The 13,035-nt window shown below is 39.5% G+C and overlaps 1 protein-coding gene across 2 annotated transcripts in view; it reads right to left on the reverse strand.

The window, feature by feature from the left end:
• The window catches only part of LOC134812740 (E3 ubiquitin-protein ligase MIB2-like), a 34,158-nt gene continuing 21,123 nt past the window's right edge, over positions 1-13,035 (reverse strand). For both annotated transcript variants that reach the window (XM_063820285.1, XM_063820286.1), the window contains exons 13-21: positions 12,330-12,481; positions 7,019-7,142; positions 5,004-5,114; positions 4,258-4,356; positions 3,688-3,872; positions 3,339-3,537; positions 3,111-3,183; positions 2,752-2,823; positions 1-1,388 (exon numbers count right to left, since the gene is read on the reverse strand). In XM_063820285.1, coding sequence (XP_063676355.1) covers positions 1,183-1,388; positions 2,752-2,823; positions 3,111-3,183; positions 3,339-3,537; positions 3,688-3,872; positions 4,258-4,356; positions 5,004-5,114; positions 7,019-7,142; positions 12,330-12,481 — 1,221 coding nt within the window. In that variant the 3' untranslated portion in view covers positions 1-1,182. The remainder of the gene's footprint in view (positions 1,389-2,751; positions 2,824-3,110; positions 3,184-3,338; positions 3,538-3,687; positions 3,873-4,257; positions 4,357-5,003; positions 5,115-7,018; positions 7,143-12,329; positions 12,482-13,035) is intronic.

The raw sequence follows: 13,035 nt of genomic DNA on the forward strand, positions 1-13,035 counted from the left end.
TATATGGGAAAATATCATTAAATTATCTTTATTTTTACAAGTTCAACTTAAAGACAATCTTTTGGTAATCAATCAGTCAACAAAAAGATTCACCACAAGATTGAAAATCCAAAATGCTCCATATAAGGGGACGCACGCTCAACAATTAATTCATGAGTTCATGTTGCTAGTATGCCAATAAAAATAATAACATGATCGCTATTCCGCTAATTAACGTGTAAAAAGTGAAGATTGAACGAAAATTAACGTACATGGTACAAGTCGTACATGTGCGCTGATTGAAGGGGGGTAACTATAAGAAACTAAAATCAGCAATTCTAACCATTCCCACTAACAAAATATAATTCCACAAAAATATGAGACACTTTGGGGAGAAAGGAGGCAGTAATTAAGAATTAGCGGTGATTAGTTACTAACTAGACTAGCTACTACAACTTTAAGTCAGTGTGCTAAGTTAGTTAACAGACCTAATTGCATCTAGTAGTCTGCAGTATTACATCTATCGCATTTCATTTTTCATATTAAAACCAGCGATAAAAAGCTGAAATCTCCGCCATCTTGTCACGTGGCTGATCACGTGACACATTACGTCACGTGACACATTACGTCACGTGACACATTACGTCACGATGTGCGTTACAAAGCTCCTCACTATTAAATACCTGGACTAAAACCAAAGATTCACACTTAACATCCAATTTATTCACACAGGATGCTTGTTATTTCTTAGAATCCCCGCCCCTTATTATTTTATTATAGATAACTCTGACGGTGTTACATACGGTGGTTTCTGTAACCGTAAGTAATGGTGGGGAGAATATCGTAACCAGAAGAACTCTTTAAATAAGCACGTGCTGTAAACTGTCTACAGATCTGGTCATTTCGCTCCACCTTTTTGAGCACGGTATCCCTTACTGGATTTCTTGAGAAAATGTATATCCCCGCGTCTATAAACGCAAACATGGTGAGCACTAAAAATTAGAAATTTAATCCTCAAATCAGTCTTTCATTGCACACAAAATTAAATAGAAAACAGCTAATAAACTTGATGAGCTCTGAGTCTTGGTGTCATCACGTAAGATGCTGGTCAGATGGAGAAAGTTCGTGGTTATCATGATCAGTAACCATTGGTTACTACGGTGAGTAACCATTGGTTACTATGGCTACACGTTGTTATGGCCACTAATATAGTCTGATGGTGTGTGTTATCTTGACTCTGCACATGGGGCAATCTCTCAGTTGAGGAGCGCACTTGTCGCACACTCTGTGTCCACACATGAAGGCCACATTCTTTGGATTCTCCAGGCAGATACCACAGTTCTGTTCCTCCCCGGCTGATACGTTCAGCTCCCCTCCTGGAGGCTCTGACTCTGATGTACTGGTTTTACCTGGGGTTAAGGAGGGTTACCATGGTTACTTTACCTTATATGGTTATCTTATTGCACAAGAGAGTGGTACGATACTTAAACCATGTTGGTACACAGTGAGCAAAATGTAGTACTGTTAGTGTTTAGCAGATGATAAACATAGATAAATGCTTAGCTTAAGGAATAGTAATCGAATAAATCTTCAGAATGGATTTCATTAAAAGCTAACAGATATTGCTGTGAGGAGGTTCGACATTCCCTCATGAACAATGCTTTTTAAAATCACATGCAAAGAAACACACTGGTGACACGTGTTATATGAAGTGTATACACGTGTTGTTATATGAGGTTGTAGCAGGATGCTTACACGTAGTATTATAGACACTGGTAACTGTATTGAAGTTATATCAAAGAGAATGTGTTTAGGATAGTAACTATAGTAACTTTAGTAACTTGGATAGTCACTATAGTAACGGCACTGTAGTTACTTTACTGTTAGATATTATAGTTTTTGTATCTAGATGAAATCTCGTTAAAGTTTTAGTAACTAGATAATATCTAGTTATAGTAACCATAGTAACTGGATAATATCGAGTTTTTGTAACTATAGTACACTCCGTTTATTTTATAAAGATGCCCTTCATAATATAAAGACGAAGCCTTCAAATGAAATAAAATAAAAGTCGGCAACGCTTCAAAATCGAAAAATTTAAGACGCCACAACAGGTCTCAAAATAGATCGGATGTAATAAAGCAGATTTCATGTTCTCATTATGACAATTGTTGGTAAAATTGATTAGAGTTGTCTTAACTGACTTTCTTACACTTATTATGCTCATTTATATTGATTACTGAAGTTTGTAATGTAAGCGTAGGATTCTTGCACTTTGAAAATTAAAGACGGGGTTGCGATGAATTAAAAGATGGTGAAGCCTTTAAAATGGTCAAAATTAAAGACGCTGAAGCCTTCGACGTAATTAACCATCTTTATAAAAAAACGGAGTGTAACTAGATAATATCTAGTTATAGTAACCATAGTAACTAGATAATATCTAGTTATAGTAACCATAGTGACTAGAAAATATCTGGTTATAGTAACTAGATAATATCTAGTTATAGTAACCATAGTTAACTAGATAATATCTAGTTATAGTAACTAGATAATATCTGGATACGCACACTCACACGAAACTCACCCATCCTGCCACGTCTCACTCCTTACAAAAGTCAAAGTTAGAACACTGCGTTGTAACGCACAGTGTATATACATACATCACGTAACTTATGGCTTCTCATTACTGATCATAACTTCAATACAGTTCAAATCAGCACCAATTCGATGGACGCCAGCCCTAGATAAGGTAGTGGTGGTCTGTACACTTACATTTCTTGAGACCTGTCTTTTTCGATATTACAGCCTTGCATGCGATGCATTTTTTCGTTCTCCTAGCACATGCTGAGGAATGTTAATGTTACTGTAAGGTATAATGTAAACTGGTGAAGGTAGCAATTAGTTATTTCTACAGCTGCGCGCTTAGGAAAGAGCGTGGTTATACTGGCTACTTACGTTATGGTCACTTTTCATAAAGAGAATGGTGCAAATGTTGGAATTATATGCTTTTCTGTGCGCCGCGCGGAGATATTAGCAGACAGAATAAGGTTCCTTGTGATGCAAGCATTGCAGCAAGATATTCACGGAATTAAATGAACCTAATTTAAGATGCAGAGCAAAGAAAACAATACCTGAGCACGAGACTTTGTGGCCGCATGGTTGGAATACCACTTCTGCTGTATCATTAGAGCATATCATACATACCTGAATTAACAAAGATTACACTTTACTGTGTAAATTTACAGTTTGCACTGATATCTTATGTGACGCAATATCAATAGTGTCCTATTTCCAGACATATTTGTAACACTGGATTTAAAAATTCGATTATAGATCATAGGAATGGAGACCCAACATACCTGCGGGTCGTTATCAATGATTTTCCTGCTCTCAACGATTTGTTTACATTCCAGACATTTCTTGATCCGCTCGCCACACTTCGCGCACATAATGACATGTCCACAAGGCCCAAACTCCAAGTTAGCTTTAGCTTCTTCACACAGTGTACAAAGAGTGTCGGGAGTGGGCACTCCTGCGGCTTGTTCGCATTCCTCCATCCTGCAAACAGAGAGGGCCAAGGGTTACCATGACATCATCGCTATGTTATCTCTCATTTCGTTGGTATTTTGTTATAAACACACATCACTCTGATATGATTAAAATATTACAAAATTGTGAAAGTAAGAACAAATCTGAAGAATATCACACCTTTCTCGGAACTTTCGAGAATAGTCCTGGAGGATCGTTCTGAGTTTGGGGTCTGCACAGAGATCTAGGGGTGTTTTGTTCTTGTTGTTGGCGATGATGAGGGAAGCTCCCGCCTGCGCGAGGAAACAAGCTATAGCCTCCCCAGTGTTACCGTCACTACTTTCCATTCCCAGATGAGTGCGAATCTGAGATGTTGTTTGATGATTACATTATTGGTTAGATTAATCAATTAGTTAAGCTTTTTAAATCGTTTATTATAAAAATAATTTAGTTTTATTATGTTACTTATGTATGATTGTGAATATAAGTTAAACATCATCACTATTCTCCACTATAGATATAAAGCAGATCCTAAACAAAGCGATGTAATCATGTGTAATCCTATCATGTTAAACGAGATAACAGATTGGGCAGCACTTGAAAAATAAGACAATTTAATTAATCAACTATTTTCTTAACTAAGACTCTTGTAACTAATTAGCACTGTAAGAACTAATTAGAACTAACTAATTATCACTGTAAGAACTAATTAGAACTAACTAATTAGCACTGTAAGAAGAGTGTAGTTACCCGTGTCATGGTGTCTGAAGCGCTACTGTCAGTGCTAACACTCTGTCGCACCAGTGCGAGATGTAGCGCTGTGTCGCCCTCCTCGTCCCGCGCGTCCACCTGAACAGTGTGTTATTACCGTGTGTCACACTGTTACACTGTGTTACTCAGTTACTGTCACACTGTTACACTGTTATTACTGTGTTACACTGTTATTACTGTGTTACACTGTTATTACTGTGTTACACTGTGTTACTGTGTTACACTGTGTTACTGTGTTACACTGTTATTATTGTGTTACTCAGTGACTGTTACATTGTGTTACACTGTGTTACTCAGTTACTCAGTTACTGTTACACTGTTACACTGTTACACAGTAATAACTGTGTTACACTGTTAGTGTCCGTGCATGTGTGTTTTATATACATTTGAAGCATTAAGCACGTGTACACAGTACATATCATTAATGTATGAGATTAATACAATAATACGACTTAACAATATAATAGTACGTTATGTAATATATATTATATAATGTTCTCAATACATCTCAGTGATGTATTTTCACGACATCTTGACCAGCCAGCTGTTAACACACTGGTTACAGTTCTAGGAATCACGTACGCAGCTACATATAGACCAGAAGTGACGAAAATAAATATATATCCAGTAGGCAATAGTAGCTGAGTACTTACACAATCAGAGCATAGTATTATCGAAACTTGACACAAACTAACTAATCAGAGCACAGTATTCTCGAAACGTACCTCACAGCTGAACTCGACCAGCAGCTCCACAATAGCGGTGTGTCCCTGGCTGACAGCCAATATAAGCGGAGTTTGGAGTCTGCCATTTCTGATGTTTATATCACAGCTACCCTGAAAAAAGAGAGGCATAAGTGTGAGACTCAGTGTAAATACACGAGGAGTTCTATAATGGAGTATTATAACTGGTGATGACACACGTTTAATGTACAGTTCAGTGTGTACTGTGTACTGTGTACTGTGTATTTACTGTGTATTTACTGTGTACTGTGTATTTACTGTGTATTTACATTTAACTGTAGTCTGAGTTGCTGGATTGTCACAGGGCCGGCTTTTGCTTGTCGAAAGCAAAACACTCGGACAACATTACACAACATTACACTCTAACATTACACAAGGTTTGTTTGCAGAAACTAACTTACTGCTGAATGTACTTGGTGAGTATTACTCAGTAAGTACTTTCACACGCATTAAATCACGGTAGTGTCACTAAGTCACGGTAGTGTCACTAAGGCGTGTTTATATAAATATACTAGTGTTATATTTATATACAGTGTTTATATCATGGTGTTGCGTATTCCTAGTTAGTTGTACAGTATGCTGATGACATTCTCTCTAATTAGTACGTGACCGGCTCTCTAATAATAGCATATAATATATAATATAATATGTCTATGGATATATAATATATATATATAAGTATATATATATAAGTATATATATCATATAAGTATATATTATATTGTAATGTGGTATTCTCCTTATCATGAACTATAGTCATAGTGAGGATACCAATAGTATGAGTTCCACTGTGGAAACTCTTTACAAACTTGCTAGTTGCGTATTCTTCAGATTTAAGGTTATTTAAATTTTAAATATAGGTCAATTGTTAACTTTTAAAAATACATGAGTGTTACACAAATAGTATTCATCAGGGGTCGACCGGGATCGGAATTTTGTCCCGGCCGGGACCGGGATGAAACTGAAATCCCGGCCGGGACCGGGATCAGCTTAATCCCGACCGGGACCGGGACCGGGATTTTCACGATATTTCTATGTTGAAATGGAACATTTTAAGCAACCTTCAGCTTCGTATAAAGGGTCCATTGACCAATGTAATAAGTACTAACTACAAGTATATTTTCATTATTATATCTTCGGATGAAGATGAGCTTGAAATCTAATCAATCCTTCGAGTTCCGATTTTTATCTCGATTAGTTCGATTCTTAACAGTCGTTTCATTTGTCTAAGTCAAAGTAATAAAATATGAATTTGAAGCTAAATTGGATTAAAAAGATCGAAATTCTGTTTTTTAAATCCCGGCTAATATCCCGGCCAAAACGGTAATCCCGGCCGGGACCGGGACAAAAATGCCAAATCCCGGCCGGTATCCCGGTCGAGCTCTGGTATTGATATCGTAATATAATCCCTTAGCAAAGTGTAGAGTGTGTATTGTGTAGTGAAACTTTAGTTTTACATGACGTTAGTGTATTCTAAATAGGGCAAAAGCCAGAACTATAGATTGACGTTTCACAAAACTAAATGTACGACATTGACAGCTAAGGGCTTCGCTGCACAATGGCACTATATAAGTATATACACTAGTATTCTGAGTAGACATTTACAATATAATAGCATTGTACTAGCATGGGAAGTGTTTTGAGTTCACAATTTCTGATATTCTGTATATAATGCGACCAAGTCACCAAGGGAAACTACTCTTTTTCAGGTAAAGGAATCTGTTTAACGTTCCAATGTAACAACATATTCATGCTCTCAAATTATTTGTTATAATATAGACTTAGTGTTGGAAATATTAAAAGTATTTAAATGATGTAGTGACATTGAAACGTTGAACAGTTTCCTTTACCTGAAAAATAGCACTATCCCTTGGTTGCATGTACGGAATTATCAGAAATATAGAACTCTAAACATCACAACAATGTGACTCATAATAATGTTTCCTATCCGGATATTACAGCATGGTAAGTACTAGTATTCTCATAAAAGATGTTACCTCTTTGATCATGATCTCAGCGACACACTTGTGATTGTTGAGAGCTGCTAGGTGTAGAGCCGAGAAACCGTCCTCCTTCTTTATATCCACCAAACCTTCATGTTGTACGAGCAGCTGAACCGCCCTGAGATTAGTCAGTAATTAGTCAGTAATTAATCAGTAATTAATCAGTAATTAATCAGTAATTAGTCAGTAATTAGTCAGTAATTAGTCAGTAATTAGTCAGTAATTAGTCAGTAATTAGTCAGTAATTAGTCAGTAATTAGTCAGATATTAGTAAGTACTAAGTTAGCATCACCTCCCTACCACTAGCAGTGCAATTTTATATTTTTAATAATCATAGTTATTGGAGTGTGCTATCTGGAAACATGTCCTGTGTAGTGATTTTTTGGCTTTGCAGATAAAAAATTACTTTTTTAACCATAACTTTAAAAGGAAGCATTTTAGCGTGTTTTGTTGTTCATAACTCATATTATATAAATGTGCTAGTTGCGGTTATTTTGCACCCTTCTAAAAGTCTCTAGCACATTCCTATCGAAATTTTAGGAAAATCTGTAAATATGAAAAACGAAAAATGTGCCTAAATTTGTTGTTTGGCTTTGAGGTCCAAAAGATCAACTTTCCAGTTGAATAAACGCATTTTTGAGAGCATCCAAAAATGCGCCAGGATTCAGAGAACAATTTCATGTCAAGCATCAAAACAATCCGATGTTCCCTGACTGACTGTTTGGTCAAAATAAGCCTGAAAAGGACAATTTCAGCTTTTTGACTTTTGGGGGGGGGGTCCAACCCGATCAATTCCGATCATTCCGATCCCGATTTTGGCCTCATCAACCCTCATATCGGAAAAATCGGGAAAATTTAAATCTTCCCTCTAAGGTTTCTAGGCGATATAGGTAGCTATTTCTGTACTTAAATATGACAAGAAATCGATTGGTGGTGGTCCCAGAACCCCAAAACGGTATCTTGTTCCAAACAAGAATCGTTTCGTCCGAAAAACAACACAATGTCGTAGTTCGTACCAACTCTTGTTTGACAGAAACATCCACCCCGGTCCACAATTGAAAGAGGTACGGTTGGTAATAACAATCGTAACAAATAGCGAACGCTTTAGTAACTTTTGATATCAATTGTCTCCACAATTTGTAACAGGCTATCTGCAGAAATGGGTAGCACGGTTAATGACTATGGTCCTTTCTCAAACTTCCAATCCTCAGTTAGATACAAAGAATAGTCTACACAATTTTCAATAACATTAAAAGGGATGAAAATCACTTTATTTATCAAAATCTTTATTTATCATGTAACAACTTTTCCATAGTACTGGAGAGTAAAACTCTGTTAAACAAAAAAATTCTCGGGCACATTTTGAGTCAGTAACAGTAACATGTCAATATGTTACAGACTCAAATGCGTTTAAAAACATTTTAGTAACAATAAATTGTGTAAACTGATGAGGAGGAGGAGGAGGACTGAGGAGAAGGAGGACTGAGGAGGACAGAGGAGGAATACTGAAGAGGACCAGGACGAGCACTAGGAGGATGAGGACGAGGACTAGGAGGATGAGGACGAGGACTAAGGACGATGAGGACGAGGACTAAGGACGAGGAGGAGGACGACTGAGGAGGAGGACTGATTAGGAGGAGGACTGATTAGAAGGAGAAGGAAGAGAAGAAGGAGGAGGAGGATGAGGAAGAGAAATGAGGAGGAGGAGGAAAAGGAGGAAGACTGAGGAGAAAGAGGAGGACCGAGGAGGCCTGAGGAGGAGGAGGACTGAAGAGGAGAGGGAGGACTGAGGAAGAGGAGCAGGATTGGTGTGGAGGAAGACGAGAAGGAGGAGGACGAGAGCGAGGACGAGGAGGAAGACTGAGGAGGAGGACTGTTAAAAAGGAGAAGGACGAGGACTGAGGAGGAGGACTGAGGATGAGGAGAAGGAGGACTGGGGGAGGACTAAGGACGAGGAGGACTGAGGAGGAGGACTGAGGATGAGGAGGAGGAGAAGGAGGACTAGGGAGGACTGAGGAAGAGGAGGACTTAGGGAGGACTGAGGAGGAGGAGGACTGAGGAGGATGATGAGGAGGAGGACTGAGGATGAGGAGGAGGAGAAGGAGGACTGGGGGAGGACTGATGAGGAGGAGGACTGGGGGAGGACTGAGGAGCAGGAGGATGACTTAGGAGTAGGAGGAGAAGGAGGAGAAGGAGGAAAAGGATGAGAGGGAGGAGGAGGACTGAGGAGGAGGAGGAGGACTTAGGAGTAGGAGGAGAAGAAGGAGAAGGAGGACTGGCGAGGAGGAGGACTGACGAGGAGGAGAAGGACTGCGGAGGAGGAGGAGGACTGAGGAGAAGGAGGAGGAGGAGGACTGACGAGTAGGAGGAAGAGGAGGACTGAGGAGGAACAAGATGACGACTGAAGAGGATGAGGAGGATGAGAAGGAGGACTGGGGGAGGACTGAGGAAGAGGAGGACTTGGGGAGGAGGATGAGGACGATGAGACTGATGAGGACTGAGGAGGAAGACTGAGGAGGATGAGGACGAGGACTAAGGACGAGGACTAGGAGGATGAGGACAAGGGCTAATGAAGAGGAGGAGGACGACTGAGGAGGAGGACTGATTAGGAGGAGAAGGAAGAGGAGAAGGAGGAGGATGAGGAGGAGGACTGAGGAGGAGGAGGAGGATGAGGAGGATGAGGACTGAGGAGGAATACTGAAGAGGACGAGGACTAAGGACGAGGAGGAGGCGGAGGACGACTGAGGAGGAGGAATGATTAGGAGGAGAAGAAAGAGGAGAAGGAGGAGGAGGAGTAGGAGGAGGAGGACTAAGGACGAGGATGAGGACGAGGACGATTATGAGGAGGACAGAGGATGAGGACTGATGAGGAGGAGAAGGAGGATGAGGAGGAGAAAGAGGAGGAGGACTGGGGGAGGACTCAGGAGGAAGAGGATGATGACTGAGGAGGAGGATGAGGACTGAGGAGGAGGACTCAGGAGGTGGACTCAGGAGGTGGAGGAGGATGAGAAGGACTAAGGAGAACTGATGGGGAGGAGAAGGAGGATCAGGAGGAGAAATGAGGATGAGGAGGAGGAGAAGGAGAAGGAGAAGGAGAAGGAGAAGGAGGAGGACTGGGAGTAGGACTGAGGAGGAGAAGGGGATTGAGGAGGAGGGTGAGGAGGACTGAGGAGAAGGACGAGGACGAGGACGAGGAGTCAGGAAGAGGACTGAAGAGGACTGAGGAGGAGAAGGACTCAGGAGGAGGAAGACTTAGGAGGAGGAGGACATCTAAATGTTTTGTCTGTTTTTGTCCGCCCTACTTTTTGTCCGTTTTGAAAATACAGGGTACCGAACGGACACAAAACATGATCCCCCAGCCAAGCATGTGTTACGATACAAATGTACTTGACTATACATTTAAGGTGCAGTGTACTAGTGATATTATGGTATGTTTAAAGACCGGACCACAAAATATAACCCTAGTGTTGTACTAATACATAATAACAAGTAACAGGGATAAAATTAATGAGCAGAAACAATCAATCTCACGTCAAGAGGCCAAAGCACTCGGGTCTGGGAGTACATGACAACTCCAACTAGTAGTGAGCATACTAGCCCCTGCAGTGGAAAAACACATAAAACATACTATTGGAATGTCCAATTAGTTCGTTTTCTCATAACAATATAGCATATGTAGGGGTTTTTTATCACTTCCTCACTTCTGAGAGGTTTTAGAGATCGATTCTCTAAAATTTCTCAATTTTCCGATTTTTCCGATTCCGATTTTGGCCTCATCAACCCTCATATCGGACATCGGGTTGGACCCCCCCCCCCCACTTTTAAAATGTATAAAAACGCAGTCTTTTCAGATACGATATCAAGATTTTACACACATCTTGAACTAGATATGAATAAACTTCGAGCAAAATTTCAACTTGATACCACAAGAAATGATTAAATTATAGCCTCTCCATGAAACAAATTGTGTTTTTCCTAAAAATGCACTTTGACCAGGAAATGATCGATTACAGAAATGAGTTTTCTCGAAATCAAATTTTGTGAGTTGGAATCGGTCACTGAACTTCCTGTCACAGGAATCCTGTGAGGTCATTTGGGTTGGCTAATTTTGGTGAGAACCACCTTAATAGCATGGATATGTAGCTCCCCCCCCCCCCCCCCGGGTAGCTATTCAATACTTATGTAATTTACCCAAGATTCTAGAGTTAATATTCAAGAGTTACGATTTAAGATTGAATAATAACCGGGGGGGGGGGGGGGGGGGGGTTGCCCGACAGTAGAACCTGACACAGATCACACTCAGGTGCAGTCATGGTGATATCATCTAAATGTGTCTATCTAATGTATTGTTTTGTTGCCGAACACACTACAGAACCACTACTAAAGTGCTGTGTCTGATTGTGTCACTACTCGCTCACTGTCTCTCAGTTGTAGCGCACAATGGACTGTAATTGTGCATTAAGTCACCCCTGTCATGTCAGTTGCTGTGTTGTAATATATATATATACATTATGGAGGAACACGTATTAGGGAGATATATATCTACTTTGCTGGAAATATTATATCTACATTGCGCAACATGTGTATGCTAACTACTAAGAACGATTTCTTCACACGCCCTAAAAATAGAGGTCTAATTATCGCTAATATCGCTAATACTTTCTAATTCTGGGCACAAAATTACTAATGTCTAAACTAAACCGGAAGTTCTCAACTCATTGAGCTTCTTGCTGAAGGTGTAGTAGTGTAGTAGTGTAGTAGTGTAGTAGTGTAGTAGTGTAGTAGTGTAGTAGTGTAGTAGTGTAGTAGTGTAGTAGTGTAGTGTATTGTAGTAGTGTAGTGTAGTAGTGTAGTAGTGTAGTAGTGTAGTAGTGTAGTAGTGTAGTAGTGTAGTAGTGTAGTAGTGTAGTAGTGTAGTAGTGTAGTAGTGTAGTAGTGTAGTAGTGTAGTAGTGTAGTAGTGTAGTAGTGTAGTAGTAGTTATAATTAAAAGTGTAGTAGTGTAATTAAAGTGTAGTACGTGCTCAATGCACCAACTATACACTATTACACTGTTCTGCACAGTTATTAATTACCCCACTAATTACAGCACGCACACTCTTCAACAACGTGTTGTTACATTACGTACTCCTACGAGTTACCAGATTGAAGCTTAAATTGACGTACCAAGCAAGCTATGTGTGATCAAATAGGTTACCTAATACCTAATATTACTTTTAAGCTTTTAATAGTCTAGTGTTACCTATAGTGTGCTATAGTACTGTGTTCTAAAGTGTTATATTTTTCTAAGTGTAAAGCGTACTAACCCAGAGTTTCCTTTAAGAGCGCCATGGTGTAGAGCGTTGAAGCCTCTATCGTTAGGGATTTTCAGATCCGCTCCTGCGTCTATCAGTAACTTTACAATCTCATTCCGTTCTTTAGCAATGGCATCATGTAGTGGTGTGTCTCCATATGCGTCCTGGTTAAAATTAAAACGTTTTAAAAGAACATTTTAAAAATATTAGGCTAAACATATGATTTTATTTTGTTAATTTGTAACAATTATCTAGGCCCCAGATGGTCTATGTAAAGCTAAAGTGCCGTATACTAGATATCTACAGGGTGGCCCAAAAGTGACTACCCACACGCAACCTCTTAATAACTCACGTAATTCGTCTCCAAATTGCACCAAAATTTCAGAGATTATAGATATGGGTCAAACTTAGATTTCCTGAAAGTTTCGTAAGCCACGCCCAATTACAGTGGGCGTGGCGTGACACTCCCTCTTTTTCACTATTGTCTTCATAAAATGAGAACGCTTTAAGCTAAGAACTCCAAATTTTTTTGCACACATTTGGCTTGATAATTTAAAACCTTTCCCGAAGTTTCAAGTTCATTTTTCAAAATTTGCCTGAGTTATATATAGTTGTATATATAAATTGATAAGAAACATCTGGTAACTGTTTCGTGTGGTATTTCAATACGTCAAATTGATAAAGCTTTCGCTGACGTTAAGGAAAGTAGAGATTGTCC

Source organism: Bolinopsis microptera, chromosome 3 (genome assembly GCF_026151205.1).
Source record: "Bolinopsis microptera isolate Bmic1 chromosome 3, MBARI_Bmic_1.0, whole genome shotgun sequence".
In the NCBI taxonomy this organism is placed as follows: Eukaryota; Metazoa; Ctenophora; class Tentaculata; order Lobata; family Bolinopsidae; genus Bolinopsis; species Bolinopsis microptera.